General features: G+C 53.4%; 1 protein-coding gene across 1 annotated transcript in view; it reads right to left on the bottom strand.

Moving 5' to 3' along the window:
• Window positions 1–27,085, bottom strand: part of LOC139240842 (integrin alpha-5-like) — a 452,133-nt gene that overhangs the window by 18,394 nt on the left and 406,654 nt on the right. The window contains 11 exon segments of the mRNA XM_070869324.1: window positions 3,491–3,607; window positions 8,683–8,844; window positions 10,078–10,183; window positions 11,318–11,398; window positions 14,420–14,499; window positions 16,179–16,259; window positions 17,577–17,724; window positions 19,641–19,708; window positions 21,837–21,974; window positions 22,663–22,817; window positions 24,884–24,939. Of these exon segments, the coding sequence (XP_070725425.1) occupies window positions 3,491–3,607; window positions 8,683–8,844; window positions 10,078–10,183; window positions 11,318–11,398; window positions 14,420–14,499; window positions 16,179–16,259; window positions 17,577–17,724; window positions 19,641–19,708; window positions 21,837–21,974; window positions 22,663–22,817; window positions 24,884–24,939 (1,192 nt within the window).

The following is a 27,085-nucleotide window of genomic DNA, read 5'->3' as shown; positions in this document are numbered from 1 at the left end:
GGTACTCCCGAAACAATTCTTTCATGCAAAGATCACAAATATAGTTTAACTGATTTTCCCCATCAGTGGACACAAGAACATAAGAAATAGGAACAAGTGTAGGCCATCTGACCCCTCGAGCCTGCTCCACCATTTAATAAGATCATGGCTGATCCGATCATGGACTGAGCTCCACTTCCTCGCCCACTCCCCATAACCCTTTACTCCCTCATCGCTCAAAAATCTGTCTATCTCTGCCTTAAATATATTCAATGACCCAGCCTCCACAGCTCTCTGAGGCAGAGAATTCCCTCGAGAGAAGAAATTCTTCCTCATTTCCATTTTAAATGGGCGACCCCTTACTCTGAAATGATGTCCCATACCATCTCCAATTGGAAGGGTAGGCGAGTGGCACTGGGAAAGACAGGGACACCACTCGTGCCATCACGTAATGTACGAGAACTCCCCGAATGCCAGTCTGCTCCCTGCCGTCCCGTGGCACTGCCCATCAGAGCTTCAGCGTGCTGCCCGACTCCAATCATTCTGAATATTTGTGCCATCTCCCTCCCCTCCCTCCCTCAGCAGTGTCTGCTTCACGGAGACCAGGCCCCACGCTCTTGTCTGCAACTCTGCTCTGCTCTGCAGAAGGAAGTTGTATTATACAGTTATTGTTAGCACAGTGGGCACAGGACAGGCCACGAGCAATGAAACAGAAAAATGCACACGCATCTCAAATGTAGAATTCCAACAGGTCACGAAATTCGATTCAACTCCACATCGCCCAATCACCCTCCTCTCCTCTCCCGAGGGCAGCGATCCTTACCCAAGTGACGAGTCATGCATCTAGATGGTGCATGTTGGCAAGCTCTGGGACCACCAGAGACATTGGAGCCTTGGTCCTCACCAGCCAACACATCCAATTAACAGAAGGATCACAGGACAGTGATCAGGAGCAGGAACCCTGCTGATTTCCCCCTCTCTCTCTAACCCAGGGGTCACTGGGCAGTGATCAGGAGCAGGAACCCTGGCTGATTTCCCCTCTCTCTCTAACCCAGGGGTCACTGAGCAGTGATCAGGAGCAGGAACCCTGGCTGATTTCACCTCTCTCTAACCCAGGGGTCACTGGGCAGTGATCAGGAGCAGGATCCCTGGCTGATTTCCCCCTCTCTCTAACCCAGGGGTCACTGAGCAGTGATCAGGAGCAGGAACCCTGGCTGATTTCCCCTCTCTCTCTAACCCAGGGGTCACTGGGCAGTGATCAGGAGCAGAAACCCTGGCTGATTTCCCCCTCTCTCTCTAACCCAGGGGTCACTGGGCAGTGATCAGGAGCAGGAACCCTGGCTGATTTCCCCTCTCTCTCTAACCCAGGGGTCACTGGGCAGTGATCAGGAGCAGGAACCCTGCCTGATTTCCCCCTCTCTCTAACCCAGGGGTCACTGGGCAGTGATCAGGAGCAGGAACCCTGGCTGATTTCCCCTCTCTCTAACCCAGGGGTCACTGGGCAGTGATCAGGAGCATGAACCCTGGCTGATTTCCCCCTCTCTCTAACCCAGAGGTCACTGGGCAGTGATCAGGAGCAGGAACCTGGCTGATTTCCCCTCTCTCTAACCCAGGGGTCACAGGACAGTGATCAGGAGCATGAACCCTGGCTGATTTCCTCTCTCTAACCCAGGGGTCACTGGGCAGTGATCAGGAGCATGAACCCTGGCTGATTTCCCCCTCTCTCTAACCCAGGGGTCACTGGGCAGTGATCAGGAGCATGAACCCTGGCTGATTTCCCCCTCTCTCTAACCCAGAGGTCACTGGGCAGTGATCAGGAGCAGGAACCCAGGCTGATTTCCCCTCTCTCTCTAACCCAGGGGTCACTGGGCAGTGATCAGGAGCATGAACCCTGGCTGATTTCCCCCTCTCTCTAACCCAGGGGTCACTGGGCAGTGATCAGGAGCATGAACCCTGGCTGATTTCCTCCTCTCTCTCTAACCCAGGGGTCACTGGGCAGTGATCAGGAGCAGGAACCCTGGCTGATTTCCCCCTCTCTCTAACCCAGAGGTCACTGGGCAGTGATCAGGAGCATGAACCCTGGCTGATTTCCCCCTCTCTCTAACCCAGAGGTCACTGGGCAGTGATCAGGAGCAGGAACCCAGGCTGATTTCCCCTCTCTCTCTAACCCAGGGGTCACTGGGCAGTGATCAGGAGCAGGAACCCAGGCTGATTTCCCCTCTCTCTAACCCAGGGGTCACTGGGCAGTGATCAGGAGCAGGAACCCCGGCTGATTTCCTCCTCTCTCTCTAACCCAGGGGTCACTGGGCAGTGATCAGGAGCAGGAACCCTGGCTGATTTCCCCCTCTCTCTAACCCAGAGGTCACTGGGCAGTGATCAGGAGCAGGAACCCAGGCTGATTTCCCATCTCTCTCTAACCCAGGGGTCACTGGGCAGTGATCAGGAGCAGGAACCCTGGCTGATTTCCCCTCTCTCTAACCCAGAGGTCACTGGGCAGTGATCAGGAGCAGGAACCCAGGCTGATTTCCCATCTCTCTCTAACCCAGGGGTCACTGGGCAGTGATCAGGAGCAGGAACCCCGGCTGATTTCCTCCTCTCTCTCTAACCCAGGGGTCACTGGGCAGTGATCAGGAGCAGGAACCCAGGCTGATTTCCCCTCTCTCTCTAACCCAGGGGTCACCATGACCCACCACGACACAGGTACCACCCCCGGGTAACCACAGCGCCCCCCACAACTCAGGTCCATTTCCAGCTCAGTGTCGCTCTGTGTCTGGGATGACTCAGAATCAGAAGGCCAAAGAGCAATTAGCCTGTCCTTCCACCCAATAGGACTGACAGTGTGATGCACAAGGGCCCTGTAACCAGCTCTGGTCAACTGTGAAAACAGCTCATTGTAAACAAGGGGGCAGAGACATGACCTTCGACCCCTCGTCCCCCCTGCTCTCAGCAATAACCCAACCACTGGCTGGAAATGACAGCCCTCAATGAAAGTGTGGAATATGTCACAGGTAGGGCCCGCCTACAGCCAGAGAGCAGACAGGGACGCTCCCGTCACTGATAGGCTATTGCCAATTAAAACCGCTAGACTCTATTCTGACACTGCATCCAGGATAAACTCGTTTAGTGAGTCGCTGAATCATCCCATTATTGAGAGGGATTATTGCTGGCATTCGGATCACCACAGCCTGCCAAGTCCAACACCAGTCGTTGCCAAAATCCCCGGCTACAGCCTTTTATGCCATTTCTCTTCACTCGTCTCCCGAACGCATTTGCTCCTTGCTAGGGTACACTGGGCACTCTCCATTGGCACTCGGATGCGATTATCGGCAACCCCCGCCCCCCCCCCACCCCCCGAGCTCACAATCAGCACCCAACGCATACAGAGCCCCCCCCCCCCGCTTATGAATTCAGAGCGAGATTCAGCCCGTGATCCCCTTCCCTCGTATTGCTGTCAATGCAGCGATACAACACCAGGACTACAGACATCGCTCCCCATCGCTCACTGACTCACCAGGCTCTCGGGCTCCCTCAGCCGCTCCCACGTCGCTTCCCGGCGGCGAATGGAATGTTCCGCTTTCTCCGAGGTTGTGGTCAGTGTCGGGGCCGGCTCCACTGGGGATTTCTGCAGCTGAAGGGGTCGGGGGAGAAGTACAGGAAGCGTTAGAAGACCGATGGGAGAGAGGCAGACGGGATAAGGTGAGCCTTGGAGACGTGGCCAATGACCGCCCTTATAGAGAGACAGTCTCGTGTCCAGCAGCCCCTCAGAACGCATTGGGTTGACAATCTCGCCCTGATCCTCACCTCCCTGCTCGTGTACTCTTCACACTGCTCAACGATGACTTCTACCTGCTGTCAACAGTCAGATTCCCATTTTGCCCTTCCCGTTTCCAACGTGCCTCCCGAGTCCCGCCCTCCGCCCACAAGGGTCCGGGAAGCATCATGTCTGCTTCATGATCCACCAGTAGAAGAGGCCCTGACACTGCAGACACCATTCTGTTGTGACTCAGTGGGTAGCACTCTCGAGGTTGTGGGTTCAAATCCCACTCCAGGGACTTGAGCACATAAATCTAGGCTGGCACTCCCAGTGCAGTGCTGAGGGAGCGCCGCACTGTCAGAGGTGCCGTCTTTCAGATGAGACGTTAAACCGAGGCCCCGTCTGCTCCCTCAGGTGGACGTAAAAGAACCCATGGCACTATTTCGAAGAAGAGCGGGGGAGTTCCCTCAATCCCTCAATTTATCCCTCAATCAACAGATTATCTGGTCATTATCACATTGCTGTTTGTGGGAGCTTGCTGTGCGCAAATTGGCTGCTGCATTTCCCACATTACAACAGCGACTTCAAAAGTACTTCATTGGCTGTAAAGTGTTTTGGAACGTCCTGAAAGGTGCTATATAAATGCAAGTTTTCCTTTTTTTAAATACCTCACTCACTGTTTCTTCACCGAGCACCTCCCCAGGAGGCAGGGGAGAAGGAAGTGAGAGAAAACTGCAGTTTAGTACACTGCGGGACTGCCTGAGGGCAGAATCCAATCAGTCACTCATTTGCTAATAGTCCTCCAGCCCAGACTGGAACATGCTGGGCTACGACTGCTCGGCTCACTGGGCACACACCCAATGTGGAGCCCAGTACCTCGACTGGGCTCCAATCCTCGGCCGCCTGGAGACACCGCTGGGTTTTTTTTTGTTGTCTTTTCAAAACAGACAAACCTGCCCGGCTGTGTTGGAGGCAAGTCACCATTGGAGCTTCAGTACTACTCCGGGCCTGTGGGTGTCAGTATTCCCCACAGACCAGTGCCAACATCATATCCAGGTGGCACAGCAGGAACCATTCGCTGGAGCAGGGGCGGGCGAGACGGGGAGAGGGGGAACAGGTTACATGACGGACCCTGCAGGAGTCGGGATGGGGTTGCCTTGCCGACAAGACATAAACATTTCCTTTCTGGATTGCAGCTGAAATTACATGAAAGCATTCTATGGCTGGGGGAGGGAGGCATCAGGAAAGAGAGGCAAGCAAGAGGAATTTTGTTCCGCCTGTTCAAAGATTTGGCATTCGTTCAACACTTGTACCAAAGCAGCAAATCCTGACATTCAACTCCAAAAGGCTTAGGCCTAGAGTGTGTAACATTACAGGAAGTGAAGCTCAGGCCCATCGGGATATTCGACAGATACAAACCTCTGCCCTATTCCCATCTCACGGCAATCTGGGGGGACTGGAGGTCAGTCACTCTCCTTTCCCCTCTGGCACCAAGAGTGTTTGATGGGACACTGTAGAGGGAGCTTCATTTTTTTAAATTCATTCTCGGGATGTGGCCAGGCCGGCATTTATTGCCCATCCCTAATTGCCCTTGAGAAGGTGGTGGTGAACCGCCTTCTTGAACCGCTGCAGTCCGTGTGGTGAAGGTGCTCCCACAGTGCTGTTAGGGAGGGAGTTCCAGGATTGTGACCCAGTGACGATGAAGGAACGGCCGATATATTTCCAGGTCAGGATGGTGTGCGACTGGGAGGGGAACGTGGAGGTGGTGGTGTTCCCATGCGCCTGCTGCCCTTGTCCTTCTAGGTGGTAGAGGTTGTGGGTTTGGGAGGTGCTGCCGAAGAAGCCTTGGCGAGTTGCTGCAGTGCATCTTGTCGATGGTACACACTGCAGCCAGGGGGCGCCGGTGGTGGAGGGAGTGAATGTTGAAGGTGGTGGGTAACGTGTCGATCAAGCGGGCTGCTCTGTCCTGGATGGTGTCGAGCTTCTTGAGTGTTGTTGGAGCTGCACCCATCCAGGCAAGTGGAGAGTATTCCATCACAGTCCTGACTTGTGTCTTGTAGATGGTGGAAAGGCTTTGGGGAGTCAGGAGGTGAGACACTTGCCACAAAATACCCAGCCTCTGACCTGCTCTTGTGGCCACAGTATTTATGTTTATGTGGCTGGTCCGGTTATGTTTCTGGTCAATGGTGACCCCCAGGATGTTGATGGTGGGGGATTCGGTGATGGTCATGGCTGTTGAATGTCAAAGGGCGGTTGTTTCGACTCTTGCTTGTTGGAGCTGGTCATTGCCTGGCGCTTGTGTGGCACGAATGTTACTTGCCACTTATCAGCCCAAGCCTGAATGTTGTGCAGCGGGTAAGTAGCCCAGGCAATTTTAACTGCCCCCACCTGGTGAGTAGGATTAGCCCCTTGGAAGAGGAACCCAAGTTGTTTCTTCTCCCTCCTGCATCCAGGGGCACTGAGGCCAAATATAGCAAACCCTACCAGCTCCCGAGCTGAACATCGAGCAGGGAGGGAACCTGGAATCCTGTGGTGAGATTGGCTCAGTACCACACTGAGGGGGCGGGGCATGTAGGCACTGAGCCAACAGGAAGACCCTAGAACTGTGCCATCTTAAAGCACTGAATAGGTTTGCTGAACTGGTGTGCACTGAGCCGCAACACACAAGCCCTGCTTGTGCTGGACCCGGCTCCATCACTTTAAAAGTCAGTGCACAGGTCAAACATCCTTCCAGGGACTGCTGCCTCTGGACACAGGGGATTTCACACATGGGCCTCTTTGTGATGTCGGGCTCATGCAACATGCAGCTCGATAAAGTGCTCCCGACAGAACAACTGAGTGTCTTGTGGGTCAGAGTTCAGGGCACCATCTGGACACATATTGTGCCTGGCATCCTGCCCAGGAAGCTGGCGGGAAGGCCTGTGCGTCAACTGCAGGTGTCCAGCCAGAGTCAGCGCGCCGGTAAACTGTACAGTGCCGCTTTAAGGCAGTGTGCCACCCTGTACCCATTGCCCGTGCCCTCCTGCAACACCCAGACCCAGGTCATTAAATAAGGGCATCCAACACGCAGCAGGCTCCGTGAGGCTGGGATTTGGTGCTTTTGCCAGAGTCTAGTTTTACTCTGGAGATGCAAGGACATAAAGACTGAAGGGGGATAAGACTGAAGCCTGGGACTGGGTTTGTACCATCCCCTGCAGCTGCTGGCAGTTGGTTGGGGTATGGGATGTGGATTTAATAAGGTGCTAATCACGGCTCTCTCTGTGTGAGTGAAGTTGTGTTTTGGAACTGGCAGTCATTTTGTAGAGAGGCTTGTGGCGGAGGATTCTGAATGCACACGCATTCTCTATGTTCAGTGTTGTGGGCCTCGTGGGCTTTACGTAAACAGTAATGAAGTGGAGCATTGCTCATGTGACTCATCTTGTGATTTGCAGAAGCAGGGAGGAGCAGTGAGCCCAAGGCCCTGACATTCGATAATTAAATTACCTGCTTCATTAACATCTCACAATCACCAGTCAAAAAAACAAGCTGTCTCCCTGGGCGCAGGCCACAGCTTGGTTCCTGCAGTGGTGGAGCTGCCTCTCCTCTCGCACAAGCCGATCCAGAATTACCAGCTGGCTTTCTCTCCACAGTTCTTGGCACTTCCTGTTCAAGTCCCCCCCTCCCGTGACACAGAGACTTCCTGTCAGGCCTTGAAGGGACCCACTGTCGACCCTTGACCTCTCCGCCACCTTTGACACCACTGACTGCTCCATTCTCCTTCATGGTTCTCTCGTGGTTCCCGCCCCTGTTGATCCAACAGCCTCCAATAGATTCCGCTCACGGGCCCCCCGCCGCTGCCTCTAGTTTGCCCCAAGCCTCTGTCTTCGGACCTTTCTACTCATCGTGTACAGGTTCATCTGAGCGACTTCGTTGGCAAGTGTGGGGCTCAGCTTCTGTATGGAGGCTGAAGATACCCAGCGCCACCCCTGCACCACAATCATCAACTACAAGGCATTTAAGAGATGGTTGGATGGGCTCTTAAAGTGCCGTAACCTGCAGGGTTACGGACCTAGAGCTGGTAATTGGGATTAGACTGGATGACCTTTTGTTGGTCGCCACAGATATAATGGTAAGTACTGCAGGGAATCTAATACAGCCAGGGTGATCTCCTGGACTAGTGTCGATCGCCTGGATGGGTCGGAGAGGAATTTTCCCAGATTTTTTCTCCCAAAATTGGCCTGGGTTTTTATCTGGTTTTTGCCTCTCCCAGGAGATCACATGACTCCGGTTGGGGTGGAGTGTAGAATGTTTCAGTATAAGGGGTGTCGCAGTTGTGTGGGGCGGACTGGTTGGGCTGGGTGCTCTTTACCTTTCCGCCATTGTTCATTGGTTTATATGTAACCTTCAGGGCTGCTGACCGAGGGCCGTGCGGCTCTTTGTCGGCCGGTGTGGACACGATGGGCCGGAATGGCCTCCTTCTGTGCTGTAAATTTCTATGTTTCTAAGGCTGTTACTGCACTATGCTGTTCAACATCAAGCAGCAGGTGAGTGGCAATTTCCTTCACCCTCAGCCTGAAATCCTTCTCTATCTCGCACCAGCACCTCCGGCTCCATCTCCACCACCTGTCTCTGCTGGCGGGCACTGGCACTTCCATTGGTGGCATACTGCCCGCTTACATCTCAACCTCCCTCCCTCCCGACAACCTCCCCCACCACCATTGAAAGCCAACCTGTGCAAGCCCATGCCCGCATTTTCCATAGAGATTGGCAGAGAAATCAGCACAGCGAAGGGGAGATTGGGCACGCGACTCAACAGTGTGACGTCCAGATCACACGAAGGTCAACTGACTGGGGACGTCAGACTTTAAGCCCAGCAACAGGGCAAAGCTGAATGAAAGCAGAAATTGGTGCAAGTACAGAGCAGATCAGCAAGTGTCCGTCCCTGAATCGTGAAGCAGTCCGTCTCTTACCTTCAGCTGGAGAGCGTTGAGGGGACTGCTGGAGGTACAGTTCAGGCGGGGGCCAGTTGTTAGGTAACTGATGACATAGAGCAGGCGTTCATTTTGAAACTTAATCGGGCAGGTCACGTGCAGAATAGAGTGACTGATGGAGCTGGGGCCATTGTTGGAAAGCTAAACAAAGACAGATGGAGAGGGATTCAAACCGGAATGAACACAGACTCAATCTTACAACATTAGCAACCATACTGAGCAAAAACACACAGGGAGCAATTAAACCAGGCAATACACAGTGCACGGATTGGACAAACTGTCCCATCACACACTCACACAGCAGGTACAGCACAGGTTAGATACAGAGTAAAGCTCCCTCTACACTGTCCCATCACACACTCCCAGGGCAGGTACAGCATGGGTTAGATACAGAGTAAAGCTCCCTCTACACTGTCCCATCAAACACTCCCAGGGCAGGTACAGCACAGGTTAGATACAGAGTAAAGCTCCCTCTACACTGTCCCATCAAACACTCCCAGGGCAGGTACAGCAAGAGTTAGATACAGAGTAAAGCTCCCTCTACACTGTCGCATCAAACACTCCCAGGGCAGGTACAGGGGGTTAGATACAGAGTAAAGCTCCCTCTACACTGTCCCATCAAACACTCACAGGGCAGGTACAGCAAGAGTTAGATACAGAGTAAAGCTCCCTCTACACTGTCGCATCAAACACTCCCAGGGCAGGTACAGCACGGGTTAGATACAGAGTAAAGCTCCCTCTACACTGTCCCATCAAACATTCCCAGGGCAGGTACAGCACGGGTCAGATACAGAGTAAAGCTCCCTCTACACTGTCCCATCAAACATTCCCAGGGCAGGTACAGCACGGGTCAGATACAGAGTAAAGCTCCCTCTACACTGTCCCATCAAACACTCCCAGGGCAGGTACAGCACGGTGTTAGATACAGAGCAAAGCTCCACCTGCACTGTCCCATCAAACACTCCCAGGACAGGTACTTTAGTACATGATCCCCTGTTGCATGGTTGGCATTCCTATTTCCCACCCAGCGTTTTTTCTCACCACGTCAAGAGATTGCCAATTGAGCAACAAATCCGAGGCTGTGTTTGAACGTGGGCTGTGCCAATCGGAAGCAGTTGGTTGGACTGGGCAGTGTTCCGACACACGCCCGGCAGCCTTCCTATTCAATTGCTTTGCTGAGATGGCGATAAGCAGTGATTTAAAGGTGTGCTCATATTCAGTGTAATGTGGGAGGCCCCAATGAGCCAGAGCCTGAATTCCACACCGAGCATAAAACGATCACTTGTCGTTCTTTACTGCTGTATCTGCCCAACCAACTGCCACCACTGACGTCAGCATGGTCAGGCACTGAACTGCATGATTAATGCTACAAACCGCAAACACGTGTTTGACGGGCGGCCCAACGTCCTCTTCATTTATGGGCTTCTTTCTGGGCTTCCAGTTTTGGATGGGGAAGAGAATCTTGTCCTGAATTGAGACCCTGGTCAAAAGGGAGAAAAACAGCAGTTAAAGCTTTCGAGTTAGAACAGGCAGGGGCAGCGGGGAGGGGGTCGGGCAGGGGGAGGGGAAGCGGAGGGGGAGGGATGGTGTGGGGCGGTGGGGAGGGGGAGGGGGATGGGGTGGGGAGGGACAGGGGGATAGGGAGGGGTGGGGATGGGGAGGGGGAGGGAGTGGTGGGGGAGAGGATGGGTGATGGGGAGGGGGAGATGATGGGGGATGGGGGAGGGTGATGGGGAGGGGGAAGGGGAGGTGATGGGGAGGGTGATGGGGATGGGGGAGGGGAGGGGAATGGGAGGGGAATGGGGTGGGGTGGGAGGGGGAGGGTGATGGGGAGGGGGATGGAGTGGGGAGGTTGATGGGGGAGGGGAGGGGGGGTGATGGGGATGGGGAAGGGGAGGGGAATGGGAGGGGGGTGGGGTGGGAGGGGGAGGGTGATGGGGAGGCGGTGGGGAGGGGGAGGGAGTGGGGTGGTTGATGGGGGAGGGGAATGGGAGGGGGATGGGGTGGGGTGGAAGGGGGAGGGTGATGGGGAGGCGGTGCGGTTAGTTGGTCTGGTGACAGCACTTTTCTCTCTCCCTGTATATATCAATTGAGACGATCAGTCAGATTTTGCCATTAGCCAAGAGATGAACTGCTGCGTCTTCACCCGCGCTCACTGACAGTGCCAATGCTTTTGAAGATTTATGTGCCCCTAGGTGTTAACTGTTACTTCAATACCAGGAGCCCATCATTACTACAATATCCTGACCGAACCGGAGGTTGACTTCCCCACAATTTCCCCCCCTCCTGTCCTGACCACAACCATGCTTGAGCAAGCGCCCGAGGGCCCCAGGCACACCGTGGGGTCAGTGAGCTCTTTCACTGACTGGGAGGGCGTTGCTGAGGAGACCGCCCCCCCATCGCAGTGCCTCAGCCCAACTCCTTGTTGGCACTCAGTCGCACAGGCCCAGGCCCACATCCCCTGACTCAGCACGGAGCAGGCCCTGAACCTGGGGTGACGTGTTCCCACAACGGCCTCTCACATCCCTTATGCCCCCACCCCGGCCCGGCAGGCCCTGTCCGCAGTTCAAGCTTCAAGGAGCCCCAGTTTGCGAAGACGGAGAGTGACTCTCACCCTCCAATGCTGACTTGTGCCGAGACCTCCACATCCAGTCTGTAGGCCACAATCTCACTTCGCGAATTATTGAGGTTCTTACTGCAAAGAGAAAAGGAAAACAAACATGACATGGCACAGAGGCACCCAACTCCCCGGGCCTGAGACATACCTCAGAGAGGCCCATGTTTGGAATTCTCAGGATTCGGGCAATGCGGATAAGGCTGTATTCGCCACCCATCTCCAGTTGCCCTGAGGTGGTGGTTGAGTGAACCTTCTACATGAACCACTGCATCGTGCTTTTTGGCGATTGTTTGTATAACTGACTGACTTGCTGGGCCACATCACTAAGAGGCAACCACGTGTCAGGACCAGACCAGGTAAGGTCAGCAGCTTCCCTTCCCTGAAGGACATCCGTGAACCAGTTGGGTTTTTTCATCATAGAATCATTACACCATGGAAGGAGGCCATTTCGGCCCATCATGTGCGTACCGGCCGACTAAGAGCTACCCAGCCTAATCCCACTTTCCAGCTCTCGGTCCGTAGCCCTGTAGGTTACGGCACTTTAAGTGCACATCCAAGTATCTTTTTAAATGTGGTGAGGGTTTCAGGCAGTGAGTTCCAGACCCCCACCACCCTCTGGGTAAAGAATTTAGCTCATATCTCCTCTAAACCTCCCCCCAAATTACTTTAAATCTCTGCTCCCTGATTGTTGACATCTCTGCTAAGGGAAACAGGTCCTTCCTATCCACTCTATCCAGGCCCCTCATAATTTTATACACCTCAATAAGGTCTCCCCTCAGTCTCTTCTGTTCCAAGGAAAACAAACCCAGTCTATCCAATCTGTTCATAGGCAAAATTCTCCAGTTCAGGTAACATCCTGGTAAATCTCCTCTGTACCCTCTCTAGTGGGGGGGGGAGGTGCTGGGGTGAGTGATCAGCCATGATCTTGTTGAATGGCAGTGCAGGCTCGAAGGGCCGAATGGCCTACTCCTGCACCTATTTTCTATGTTTCTATGTTTCTATTAGTGCAATCACATCTTTCCTGTAATGTGGTGACCAGAACTGTAAGCAGTATTCCAGCTGTGGCCTAACCGGTGTTTTGTACAGTCCTTGCTCTTGCTCATGGCAGGGGCGGGGTGGGGGGCATCAAAGCCAAGCTGGTCAGAACACGCACATATTGCAGCACTGGTGATTGGATAGGGATCAGAGGCAGGTGAAGTGTGTTGAGATTAGGGGTTGCAACTGTTTGCGGCACTCATTGGAACTTACTCGAACACCATTTGAGAAATGAACCGAGCCGGCAACCCTCGAGTGTATTTTCAGGAGTGGGTATAAACAGCTACCAATGTTTTGGGGCGTGGAGCGGGCGGGTGAAGAGACACCTGATCAGAATGGGCGAGCACCATTTCTCACTTTGCCTGACCACTCTACACAACCACGAGGAAGTCACCACGTGGGGGAATAAGCCGGCTGAAGCCAGGCACTAATGCTCCATACTGGAACACTAACCCATACCATCGCAAGTCAGGACTTCACTAGTTCAAAATTAGTTCCAGCTAACTGTCCACGTGAAGTTTTGAGGAGAACCATGGCAGCAATAACTTCCATGCCCTCAGAAACGGAAGTGAAGCCTACAACAGCAGTTACCTTCCCCGGGGACTGCATCGTGATGCGGTGGGAATGATCGCGAGCTCCTTTGACTTTGAGAGCCATGGGAGGCCCACACAATCCAGACAGGTCGGAAATAGGAGCCATACTAAAGGTAGTGCATCGGCATGCCGTCGGGAGGTTGTGAGAACATATTACATAAGAACATAAGAATTAGGAACAGGAGTAGGCCATCTAGCCCCTCGAGCCTGCTCCGCCATTCAACAAGATCATGGCTGATCTGGCCGTGGACTCAGCTCCACTTACCCGCCCGCTCCCCATAACCCTTAATTCCCTTATTGGTTAAAATTCTATCTATCTGTGATTTGAATACATTCAATGAGCTAGCCTCAACTGCTTCCTTGGGCAGAGAATTCCACAGATTCACAACCCTCTGGGAGAAGAAATTCCTTCTCAACTCGGTTTTAAATTGACTCCCCCGTATTTTGAGACTGTGCCCCCCTAGTTCTAGTCTCCCCGACCAGTGGAAACAACCTCTCTGCCTCTATCTTGTCTATCCCTTTCATTATTTTAAATGTTTCTATAAGATCACCCCTCATCCTTCTCAACTCCAATGTGTAAAGACCCAGTCTACTCAATCTATCATCATAACCCCCTCATCTCCGGAATCAGCCTAGTGAAACGTCTCTGTACCCCCTCCAAAGCCAGTATATCCTTCCTTAAGTAAGGTGACCAAAACTGCACACAGTACTCCAGGTACGGCCTCACCAATACCCTGTACAGTTGCAGCAGGACCTCCCTGCTTTTGTACTCCATCCCTCTCGCAATGAAGGCCAACATTCCATTCGCCTTCCTGATTACCTGCTGTGAGAACATATTACATAAGAACATAAGAATTAGGAACAGGAGTAGGCCATCTAGCCCCTCGAGCCTGCTCCGCCATTCAACAAGATCATGGCTAACTTTTTGGGATTCATGCACAAGGACCCCCAGGTCCCTCTGCACCGCAGCATGTTGTAATTTCTCCCCATTCAAATAAGCCAGGCCCTAATGCTCCATACTGGAACTCTAACCCATGCCATCGCAAGTCAGGACTTCACTAGTTCCAGCTAACTGTCCACATGAAGTTTTGAGAAGAACCATGGCGGCAATATCTTCCATGCCCTCAGAAACGGAGTCAGGCGAATGACCTGTCTGTGTCCTTAGTTACGGACCCAGAGACAGGACAGGTCTGTTACAGTCCGGCAAACATAACGATCAACTGTGGAGAACCACCATCTACTGGAGATAAGGCATGAGGCAACTCTGACCAGTGCCAAGTATCTCGATGTGGACACACAGCACGGGATGAAGTGGGTTACCTCAGGAGGCTTGACCTGAACAAAGTACATGGCAGATAGGGCCTAGTTATCGGGCCAAAATTCATCCCGGGCCTTTTTACTGAGTTTCTTATTTGGAATGATTTGACGGATGGGGATTTGAGCCAGGTCTGTCTGAGGCACATGTCCCTACCTGCGAATCTGGAACTCAAACTCCATGGATTTCTTGTCATCGTGCAGCTGGTGGACTGCGAATCGGAGGCCGCCCGAGAGCTGTGAGGGACAGAGCACGTTAGATCCTCCAACCAGCCACGGCAACGCCTTGTCTCCACCCTGGAGCAGTGCTTGGAGTGCTTGGACTGCCAGTGAACAACCTTACCGCTCCCCGTCAAACAACCCCTCTGCCAACCTCCCTGTCCCACACAGAAGAAAAACAGAGGGGGAATTTTAACCCCCAAAGACCCCTCAAAAATCTCAAACCCCAACCCAACCCACCTCAACCCCAGCCACCTCCGGTTTTAATGGAGGTGGGATGGGGTGGGGGCGGGGCATCCAACCCACTCCCATGAGGCAGGTGGCTCATTTAAAGATTTGAATGAGGCTGCGTGCCTCAGATTTGATCTCCATTTTAGGTTTAACCCTGGCCGGCCGGGTTTACCCGAGCCGCGGGAAACCTGGCAGCTAAAGGGAGGTGCGGACTGCTGCGTGGTAGGTAAGTGCCCTTCCAGCACTGCTTGTGGGCCAGGGGGAGCAGGAGTGCTTCCTCCCAGCCCATGAAGCTGCCTCCTCCCTCTGTGAGCGGACTCCCCGCCCCCCCGACCTCCCACTCTCCCAACCTCGCCGCGGTAACACTGACCACCCCCATAAATGGACCCCCGCCCCCTGGCGATCACAGGCAGCCCCCCCACTGCCACCTCTGCCCCCGATCAGTCTCCGACACCCCACGACCCGCTCTGTACCCCCGCCCCCGCCAACACCCACGATATCGACAGCGCAAACCTGTTTGTAAACAAAAGCACTCACACTGTGCAGTCAAACTCCACGGTGTTCGGAGAAACCCAGACTCCCAGGTTTCCCGAGCAGAGTCCCTCCACCCACAGCTTGGAAATCTCACCCCAGTGAATATCGTATCTGCGTTTCAGGGAGATCTTTGCCCTGATATTTTTGGGTTATTGATTCTCGGGATATGGGCATCGCAGGCACGGCCGCCATTTATTGCCCATCCCTGGTTGGTTGCCCCAAGAAGGTGGTGGTGAGCCACCTTCTGAAACTGTTGGAAGGAATACGTAATGTGGGAAACGGGGCAGCCAATTTACGCACAGCAAGCTCCCACACACAGCAATGTGATAATGACCAGATAATCTGTTTTTGTTATGTTGATTGAGGGATAAATATTGTCCAGGACACTGGGGACAACTCCCCTGCTCTTCTTCGAAATAGTGCCATGGGATCTTTTACATCCACCTGAGAGGGCAGACGGGGCCTCAGTTTAACATCTCAGCCAAAAGATGGCACCTCCAACAGTGCGGCACTCCCTCAGCACTGCACTGGGAGCGTCAGCCTAGATTTATGTGTTCAAGTCTCTAGAGTGGGACTTGAACCCACGACCTTCTGACCCAGAGGCGAGAAGTGTTACCCACTGAGCCACAGCTGGCACACAGCCTGAACAGCAAACTAAACCTCCAGGGCAACAAAATTAGGAGTTGACAGTTCAGAGTGATTCACAGACCCACCTCACTGCTATCTGCTGCATCTCTCCCACCCCGTTCATCCTCTCTGTCGACCTTGCTGCTCCCTTTTGAAGCTGCATCGCTCTGTACAACAGCAGTGCCCCTTCCTCTCACCCTCCACCTCTGCCCCCACCCCCACCACATACTTTACAGGTCACATCACAAATCCAAATGGTCTCTCCCCCCCACCCCGCCCCCGCCGTCCCCCGCCACAACACTTACATTTGATCCAGATTTCATGGGGTTGCCCAGGTCACAGATCACTGTTTGGTTGCCATAGGTACAGCTGAGCTGGGCCAGGGTCTATAAACAGACAGGGACAAGGTTAGACAGAGTCTGTCGTGGTGCTGGAGGTAGGGGTGTTGTTCCAGCCCTTAAATGGACAGAGTAAGCTGCCCGAAGGTGGCAGCAAAGTGCACTGACGGAGCAACTTTACAGCCCCAAGGGCTACAGAGAACCGAAGAAACGGTCACTCAGCAAGGGGGGGGGTGGAAGAGATGGGTTTTGAGAAGGAAGAGAGCAAGGTGGAAGGTTTAGGAAGGGGTTTTCAGAGAGTAGGACCCATGTTGTCCACTTCCAACCGTGGTGCAAAGCAGGTGGGTGGGGGGCAGGGGGAATGTAGAAAGGGCCACTGTCAAAGCTGAAGAGCATTTGGATGGGGATTCTGGGTTGGGGGAGGTTGCAGAGATAGGGAGGAGCGAAGGACAAGGAGAGATTTAAACACCAGGGTCAGGATTTTAAATTCAATGCATTCATGGGGGAACCGAGAGCCAATGAAAGACTGTGCGGAACATAAGAAATAGGAGCAGGAGGGGGGCCATACGGGTTAGATACAGAGTAAAGCTCCTTCTACACTGTCCCATCAAACACTTCCAGGGCAGGTACAGGGGGTTAGATACAGAGTAAAGCTCCCTCTACACTGTCCCGTCAAACACTCCCAGGGCAGGTACAGGGGGTTAGATACAGAGTAAAGCTCCCTCTACACTGTCCCATCAAACACTTCCAGGGCAGGTACAGCACGGGTTAGATACAGAGTAAAGCTCCCTCTACACTGTCCCATCAAACACTCCCAGGGCAGGTACAGCATAGGGTTAGATACAGAGTAAAGCTCCCTCTACACTGTCCCATCAAATACTCCCAGGGCAGGTACAGCACGGTGTTAGATACAGAGTAAAGCTCCTTCTACACTGTCCCATCAAACACTTCCAGGGCAGGTACAGGGGGTTAGATACAGAGTAAAGCTCCCTCTACACTGTCCCATCAAACACTCCCAGGGCAGGTACAGCACAGGGTTAGATACAGAGTAAAGCTCCTTCTACACTGTCCCATCAAACACTTCCAGGGCAGGTACAGGGGGTTAGATACAGAGTAAAGCTCCCTCTACACTGTCCCATCAAACACTCCCAGGGCAGGTATAGCATGGGTTAGATACAGAGTAAAGCTCCCTCTACACTGTCCCATCAAATATTCCCAGGGCAGGTACAGCACGGGTTAGACAATTTCACTGGACCAGTTGATATTTTGTGTTCCTTTCAGAATGCACTGATTAGATTGGAAGTGCAGAATATAAATGACATTATGCCATTCCCATATGAGCACTAAATCCATTCCGGTGCTTACCTCATTCCGCACTATTCCACTGTAGTCGACTTCAGATGGCACAAATACATAGAGCTCTGCTTCATAGGCTCCTCCTTCACCCACATTCCTTGCATCGAACATTAGCGTCTGTTCGTATTCCTCACCAAGGTACACTGTTTTACGATCCCTGCAAGGTTTCCACAGCTTTATGTAAAAGTATAGTGGGACAATACTCCCCAGAACCGAGTCGATAAACACGCAGTGTTCATGTCCTGAGGACATCACACAGGCCTTCACACCCAGCACAATATACTGAAATGCTGTCACTGTTGTAATGTTGGCAAAGATAGCAGACAATTTGTGAACAGCAAGGTCCCACAAACAGTAATGAGACTATGGCCAGTAAATTTCTTTTTGGTGTTACTGGTTGAGGGAAGAATGTAGGCCAGGACACCAGGAGAACTCCTCCATTCTGCTTTGAGTACTCCTGTGGGATCTTTAACATCCATCCGATCAACCATCAGTTTAATGCATCATCCAAAGGACAGCATCTCCAACAGTGCGGCGCTCCCTCAGTACTGCCCCTCCGACAGTGCGGCACTCCCTCAGTACTGCCCCTCCGACAGTGCGGCACTCCCTCAGTACTGACCCTTTGACAGTGCGGCGCTCCCTCAGTACTGCCCCTCCGACAGTGCGGCACTCCCTCAGTACTGCCCCTCCGACAGTGCGGCACTTCCTCAGTACTGCTCCTCCGACAGTGCGGCACTCCCTCAGTACTGCCCCTCCGACAGTGCAGCACTCCCTCAGTACTGCCCCTTCAACAGTGCGGCACTCCCTCAGTACTGCCCCTCCGACAGTGCGGCACTCTCTCAGTACTGTCCCTCCGACAGTGCGGTGCTCCCTCAGTACTGCCCCTCCGACAGTGCGGCACTCCCTCAGTACTGCCCCTCCGACAGTGCAGCGCTCCCTCAGTACCGCCCCTCTGACAGTGCGGCACTCCCTCAGTACTCCCCCTCCAACAGTGGAGCACTCCCTCAGTACTGCCCCTCTGACAGTGCAGCATTGCCTCAGTACTGTCCCTCCGACAGTGCGGCGCTCCCTCAGTACCGCCCCTCTGACAGTGTGGCGCTCCCTCAGTACTGCCCCTCCGACAGTGTGGCGCTCCCTCAGTACTGCCCCTCCGACAGTGCGGCACTCCCTCAGTACCGCCCCTCTGACAGTGCAGCGCTCCCTCAGTACTGCCCCTCCGACAGTGCGGCACTCCCTCAGTACCGCCCCTCTGACAGTGCGGCACTCCCTCAGTACCGCCCCTCTGACAGTGCGGCACTCCCTCAGTACCGCCCCTCTGACAGTGCGGCACTCCCTCAGTACCGCCCCTCTGACAGTGCGGCACTCCCTCAGTACCGTCCCTCCGACAGTGCAGCACTCCCTCAGTACCGCCCCTCTGACAGTGCAGCACTCCCTCAGTACCGCCCCTCTGACAGTGCAGCACTCCCTCAGTACTGTCACTCCGACATTGCAGCGCTCCCTCAGTACTGCCCCTCCGACAGTGCAGCACTCCCTCAGTACCGCCCCTCTGACAGTGCAGCACTCCCTCAGTACTAAACTGAAGTGTCTGTCTGGATTATGGGCTCACGTCCCTGGAGTGAGGCTTGAACCCACGACCCTCTGACTCCGAGTGAGTGACCCTTCGGTGACTGAGATGGAATCTCTTGATCTTATTGCGTCACAATAAACTGCTCATTGCTGTGTCCAGTCAACAACGCAGAACAGCTGAAGGACAGCCTTGTGGGTTGCTAATGGTGACAGACAGGGTCGTGCTTGGTCGAAAGCACAAGGGGAGGGTGAGAGAGAGGAGCGCTCTGTGTCAGGCCCGATGGCAGAGTAGCCTGTGGGCACCTGCTGTGCCTGCTTGGCACACTGTGCTGTTGCACTGCAGGGTACAGACAGTCGGGTCACCGATTCATCGGTGGCCATTAACCCTCCCACAGGCACTCGCTCAGAGTGCCAGCTTTGCAGTGCCCTTGAACTGTTTACATGTCTGCTCCTGTACTGAATTTATTCCCCTTGTAAAGGTTGCTCCATGTTGAGCGCAGTGCTTACCCGTACACAGAGAGCTGTAGGTCTGGGACACAGATGTTATCGTCACCGCAGTCTAGCTGGATCTGGGCCTGGTTAAAGTTCACAAGACAGAGAAATCATTTGTTGTGTTGAATTTCCAAGCCCATAACCCTGCCCCGTTCCTCCTCAATTAGGGGCAAGTTTCAGAAAAGGCAACGAAGCCCCACCCCCAGCACACGGCCCATTAATTATATAACCTCCCACATCGCGGCAACATCCACTTTCACCAACTCAGCCATCAGCTTCTGCCATGACATAAAGTTAGGATGGCTGAGCGGTCTGAGGTGCTGCATTCAGGTTACAGTCTGCTCTGGAGGCGTGAGTTCAAGTCCCACTTCTGACATTTTATTTTTTCAAGAGGGAGTTAGATATGGCCCTTACGGCTAAGGGGATCAAGGGGTATGGGGAGAAAGCAGGAAAGGGGTACTTAGGGAATGATCAGCCATGATCTTATTGAATGGCGGTGCAGGCTCGAAGGGCCAAATGGCCTACTCCTGCACCCATTTTCTATGTTTCTATGCCTCCTGTTGCTTGCAGTGTGCACAGGAGCTCAGAACCGTGCCATGTCTTGGTGAGATGGGGAGGGCTGAATAGTAACCACCGACTGACACAGACTCATAGATCAAGGCCGAGGGCAGTGTCCTCTCCAGTGTGAGATCCCAAATTCAGTTCCTCCAAAAGAAAACCAGAGTAACCATCAATCTTTTCCGATCGCGACCATTCGGGGTTGTGGGAATCATTCTCCCCCCCCCCTCCCGCCCCCACTGGAGAACATGGACTGCTCCCGCAGGAGAATCGCTGAGTCCCAGGGCATGAACAAGCCACCAGAGTGAAGTGAAGCAAGTCAACTGCAGGGGGTGTGGTACCCATCCCCATCACCACAGCTCCACCGAGCCTCGGAGAGCACCAGGATAGGTGGGGGCCTTCACACAACCAGCAAGAACGAGATACAGGACCCCTCCCCACCCCACTAGCCAAGGAGTTGCCATCAAAATAAAAATAAAACTGAGGGGAGGTGATAAGCGGGAGCTCGGCACCTACAACAACAACAACTTGCATTTATATAGCACCTTTAACATAGTAAAACGTCCCACAGTGCTTCACAGGAGCGATTATCAAACAAAATTTGACACCGAGCCACATAAGGAGAAATGAGGGCAGCTGGGTCAAAGAGGGAGGTTTTAAGGAGCGTCTTGAAGGAGGAAAGAGAGGTAGAGAGGCAGCGAGGTTTAGGGAGGGAGTTCCAGAGCTTGGGGCCCAGGCAACAGAAGCCACGGCCACCGATGGTGGAGCGATTATAATCAGGGATGCTCAGGAGGGCAGAATTAGAGGAGTGCAGACATCTCGGGGGGTTGTGGGGCTGGAGGAGATTACAGAGATAGGGAGGGGTGCAGGGCCATGGAGGGATTTGTAAGCAAGGATGAGAATTTTAAAATCAAGGCATTGCCTGACCGGGAGCCAATGTAGGTTTACGCAGAGATAGAGAGAGAGGAAGACTAAAATATCGAGACTGAGTCACGTTAGATTGTCCTGTACAGCTGCGGGTGGCTGGCATCAGTCGGGCATGGGCAGAGGCCTGGCAGTCGATCTGATGCCACCTGTCTTGCACAGGGAATAGGACAGAAGCCATTTACACCTCACAGCTGGAGAACTGGGCTGATGCTGATTGAATATTCTTCGTTTTATGAGAGCACGGGGATAGACAGGTCAGCCAATTGGATGATACAGAGGGATTCAGATATATCACAGGGCAAATTCCACTCCTTCCACGAAGATAAGGCCAATGCAGTTGAGCCAGGCAAAATCGAGTTTCCTAACACTGGTGCTGGTCATTTTTAAACAGGTGAACCTACGTGCACTGGAAAAGCACGAAAGTTGGCACAGGGACCATCAGGAGAAGTGTGTCTTGGCAGACATTAGACCAGCTCCCAGCCCAAACACACTCACAGCTCCTCTGCCTTCTCCCTCAACACCAGGAAACACAAAGATTGGGAACACAGTAACCAACTCAGCTTCTGTATCATCGCGTTTGAGTTTGTTCAACCGACTCTGGGGGCGTGTTGCTGCAGTAACAGTCCGGGAAGTTTCAAGCCAGTGAAGGGGTGGCCCAGCCTCACTTTAAACTCACGATGGGCACAATCGCGCTCGCCCTGACGTCACGGAGCAGAGAGCACCTACCTCTTGCGCCAGGTAGTCACTTGTTGAGTAGCTGAGGATCGGCTGCAGGCCATGATTGTCAGCTGGGCTCCTTGGATCCAGACTGAAGTTCATCGCCACGTGGATCAGTGAGAGTTTATCTCGGAACTCATGTTCTTCCTGCCGAGGAACAAGACCGTAGCAATCTCACCAGCAAGAGTTTCAAAGTTAGCCTCAATTTCGATTTCTCGTTCATAAAATGAGATTTTGGAAGTTGACTGGCCGTTTCCACAAGCAAGGAAGTTTAAAATGCAGAGGCCAGGTTGCAATCAGGAAGTGGCAATGAATTGCTAACCAGAGTGAGAGAAAATGTTCAGCTTTTGGGAGATACGAATAAAATCTGAACGTGAAGGTGGCCTGTTAGCAGGTTGATACAAGGGGCCCCAGAACCTGTACAATATTTGCAAGGAATCTCATTTACCCCTTTGTGGAGCAGTACTCCATCTCAGATCTGAGGGAGATGGGGGCCGGAGGGATTTCATTACTTTCTGCGGCTTCTACTTTGAGAGATGCCCCAAGCATCAATCCATCCTCCCACGGCCCACAAACGCTAATTCATCTCTCGGTCAGCTTTAGTTTTGAATAAAATGATGAAGTGTTCATAATTTCAAACCATGAGTATGACTTTCAGAGCACAGACTCTCCTAGTTGCAATTAGAAGAGTCTGTCCCGAGAATGAACTCAATGACAGCAGCAGCATTGAACCACCCTTCTGCCAGGCCAGAATCTCCAGAGGACAAACCGAGTGGGGTTTGAATCAGTAACCAGAGCCATTAAACACCAGTGTGAAGGAAATCCCAGCACTTACACGTAGATAGATCTTCAGGTCTTGGCACACCTCTCCATGCCCGTTGTTAATGGCGATACTGTCCTGAAAGAAAGGCTGGCGGGAATGTAGAAAAAGCGATCGCTTTATCTCTCCTTTCTGCTTCAGCTTGTCCAATTGTAACTCCACCTTAAAACCTACAGCGAGAAACAACATCAGAGGGGAGTGAAAGGAAGGAAGTGGAGGGAGGCAGGGCGGGACGGAGGGGGGACAGGCGGGACGGAGGGAGCGAGGGAGGGTGAGACAGAGGGGGGACAGGCGGGACTGAGGGAGGGAGGGTGAGACAGAGGGAGCAATGGAGGGATGGAGGGAGGCAGGGAAGGAGGGAGCGAGGGAGGGATGGAGGGAGGTAGGGATGGAGGGAGGGTGGGACAGATGGAGCGAGGGAGGGAGGCAGGGATGGAGGGAGGATGGGACAGAGGGAGCGAGGGATGGAAGGAGGCAGGGTGGGATGGAGGGGGGACAGGTGGGACAGAGGGAGGAATGTAGGGATGGAGGGAGAGAGGCCGGGATGGAGGGAGGGAGGGATGGAGGGAGGGAGGGTGGGACTGAGGGTGATAGGGAGAGAGGCAGGGCGGGATGGAGGGACGGTAGGCGGGATGGGGAGAGGGAGGGACGGAGGGAGGGAGAGAGGGAGGGGGCAGGACTGGATGGAGGCTGGATGGGATGGAGGGAGGCAGGGAGGGACGGAGGGAAGGAGAGAGGGAGGGAAGGAGGAGGATGGGCGGGATGGAGGGAGGGAGAGAGCGAGGGAAGGAGGGACAGAGGGAAGGAGCGGAGGAGGGGCAGGACAGGATGGAGGAAGGGAGCGAGGGAGGGTGGGACGGAGGGAGGGAGAGAGGGAGGGAAGGAGGGACAGAGGGAGGGAGCGAGGAAAGAGCTACTCATTTAGTACCCATGTCTGTAGTGGTTCTATTTTTGCCCATCAATTGCCACAGAGCCCAGTGACTCCAGCAAATGTATGTGGCCTGATTTCCATCCTCAGTATTTCAGAGCACAGGGATATTGACATCAAAACATACCTGTTCAAAATGTAAGCTTACGGGCCGCTTCCCTTGGGCTTGTGCCGCTCAGTCAATCACATGCGCGCGCACTCAGACAAACTACACACACACTCTCCGCAGTGAGGTACCCCTTGACACGTGTCGGTTTTCTGTCTATTTGATCTGATAGGCAGGTCAGTGACCAGCTGTTCAGGGGCACAGGGTTCGGTTATAAAGAGCACGGTTAAAATGGAGCGATAGTTCAGCAAGCACCAAATATGACAGGCAAAAATAAACTTATTTCCCTCAGCAGAGAGGTCAATAAACTTTGATTTAAAGTAGTCCGGAACTCACTGCCTGAAGGGTGGGAGAGGCAAAAACCCTCGCAGCATTTAAAAAGTACCTGGCTGTGCACCTGAAGTGCCGTAACCTACAGGGCTACGGACCGAGAGCTGGAAAGTGGGATTAGGCTGGATAGCCTCTTGGTCGGCCGGAGCGGACACGATGGGCCGAATGGCCTCCTTCTGTGCTGTAAACTTCGATGATTCTATGATCCCAGAGCCCAGAGCCTGCCTGAATGGCAGTCCTGCACTTGCTCCTGATTCGTTCACAAGCCCAGCTTGCTTTGCTCTTTGAGGGCGAGGCGGGAAGCCTTGCATTAATACAGCACATCGCTGGAACAACCCGCGTCACTCCACCCTCAGCTCATTGCTGTGACGGGCAGTCAGTATTGTTATGCAGGCACACACACACGCAGGAAGTTGACACCAACATCAAGGTGACGGACTCGTTCACCTGTGTTTGGTGGCGTTGGCTGAGGAATGTTGGGCAGGACACTAGGCGATCTTTGGAATAGTGCCATGGGGTCTTCAATGTCCATCTGAACCAGCAGAAAAGCCTCGGTTTAACGTCTCGTCCAAAAGACGGCACCTGCGACAGTGCAGCGCTCCCTCAGCACTACACCGTTGGCCGAGATTTATGTGCTCAAGTCTCTGGAGTGGGACTTGAACCCACGACCCTCTGACTCAGAGGCAAGAGTGCTACCCACAGAGTTATGGCTGATCTGTTTCGGTTCAATCAGATTAAATTGGAATAATTTTTGCATTTACGCAGAGCTCCACTGCTGACCAACCGAGTGTGGTGAATGAATCAAAACTGGGACATCCTTGCTCTGCGTAGCTCTTTCGCTTATGGCTATTTTGGGACATCCTCACACTCACCAATCGACTCCGGCACATGTTTCCCAGACGCACTGAGACAGAAGCTGACGTTGATGCTGTGAAAGAGGAGGAAATCGTAACATTAGACACAAGGATTTCAAACCTTCTCTGTGTTCCGGCAGACCCTGGCCACCTGCCCTGCGGTGACGTTGGGCTGGGTTCTGGCTCACACCGTGCCGTGAGGAGGTCTCTCAATGTTCATGAGCTGCACTACACCCCCATTATACCCCCCACTGTCCCCATTATACCTCCCACTGTCCCCATCATACCTCCCACTGTCCCCATTATACACCCACTGTCCCCATTATACCTCCCACTGTCCCTATTATACCTCCCACTGTCCCCATTATACCCCCACTGTCCCCATTATACCTCCCACTGTCCCCATTATACCTCCCACTGTCCCCATTATACCCCCCACTGTCCCCATTATACCCCCCACTGTCCCCATTATACCTCCCACTGTCCCCATTATACCTCCCACTGTCCCCATTATACACCCACTGTCCCCATTATACCTCTCACTGTCCCCATTATACACCCACTGTCCCCATTATACCCCCCACTGTCCCCATTATACCTCCCACTGTCCCCATTATACTCCCCACTGTCCCCATTATACCTCCCACTTTCCCCATTATACCTCCCACTGTCCCCATTATACCCCCACTGTCCCCATTATACCTCCCACTGTCCCCATTATACCCCCACTGTCCCCATTATACCTCCCACTGTCCCCATTATACCTCCCACTGTCCCCATTATAAACCCACTGTCCCCATTATACATCCCACTGTCCCCATTATACCTCCCACTGTCCCCATTATACACCCACTGTCCCCATTATACCTCCCACTGTCCCCATTATACCTCTCACTGTCCCCATTATACCTCCCACTGTCCCCATTATACCCCCACTGTCCCCATTGTACCCCCAATGTCCCCATTATACCCCCACTGTCCCCATTATACACCCACTGTCCCCATTATACCTCCCACTGTCCCCATTATACCACCACTGTCCCCATTATACCCCCACTGTCCCCATTATACCTCCCACTGTCCCCATTATACCCCCCACTGTCCCCATTATACCTCCCACTGTCCCCATTATACCTCCCACTGTCCCCATTATACCCCCACTGTCCCCATTATACCCCCACTGTCCCCATTATACCCCACTGTCCCCATTATACCCCCCACTGTTCCCATTATACAGCCACTGTCCCCATTATACCCCCACTGTCCCCATTATACCCCCACTGTCCCCATTATACTCCCACTGTCCCCATTATACCCCCACTGTCCCCATTATACCCCCCACTGTCCCCATTATACCTCCCACTGTCCCCATTATACCCCCCACTGTCCCCATTATACCTCCCACTGTCCCCATTATACCTCCCACTGTCCCCATTATACCCCCACTGTCCCCATTATACCTCCCACTGTCCCCATTATACCCCCCACTGTCCCCATTATACCCCCCCACTGTCCCCATTATACCCCCCACTGTCCCCATTATACCCCCACTGTCCCCATTATACCCCCACTGTCCCCATTATACCCCCCACTGTCCCCATTATAACCCCACTGTCCTCATTATACCCCCACAGTCCCCATTATACCCCCACTGTCCCCATTATACCCCCACTGTCCCCATTATACCTCCCACTGTCCACATTATACACCCCACTGTCCCCATTATATCCCCCACTGTCCCCATTATACCGCCACTGTCCCCATTATAACCCCACTGTCCCCATTATACCTCCCACTGTCCCCATTATACCTCCCACTGTCCACATTATACCTCCCACTGTCCGCATTATACCCCCCCACTGTCCCCATTATACCTCCCACTGTCCCCATTATACCCCCCACTGTCCCCATTATACCTCCCACTGTCCCCATTATACCTCCCACTGTTCCCATTATTCCCCCACTGTCTCCATTATACCTCCCACTGTCCCCATTATACCTCCCACTGTCCCCATTATACCTCCCACTGTCCCCATTATACCCCCACTGTCCCCATTATACCCCCACTGTCCCCATTATACCTCCCACTGTCCGCATTATACCCCCCACTGTCCCCATTATACCTCCCACTGTCCCCATTATACCCCCACTGTCCCCATTATGCCTCCCACTGTCCCCATTATACCTCCCACTGTCCCCATTATACCCCCACTGTCCCCA

The sequence above is a fragment of the Pristiophorus japonicus genome, chromosome X (assembly GCF_044704955.1).
Source record: "Pristiophorus japonicus isolate sPriJap1 chromosome X, sPriJap1.hap1, whole genome shotgun sequence".
NCBI lineage: Eukaryota > Metazoa > Chordata > Chondrichthyes > Pristiophoridae > Pristiophorus > Pristiophorus japonicus.
The sequence above is the reverse complement of the archived record's forward strand: the minus strand, read 5'-3'. Positions and strand labels throughout refer to the sequence as shown.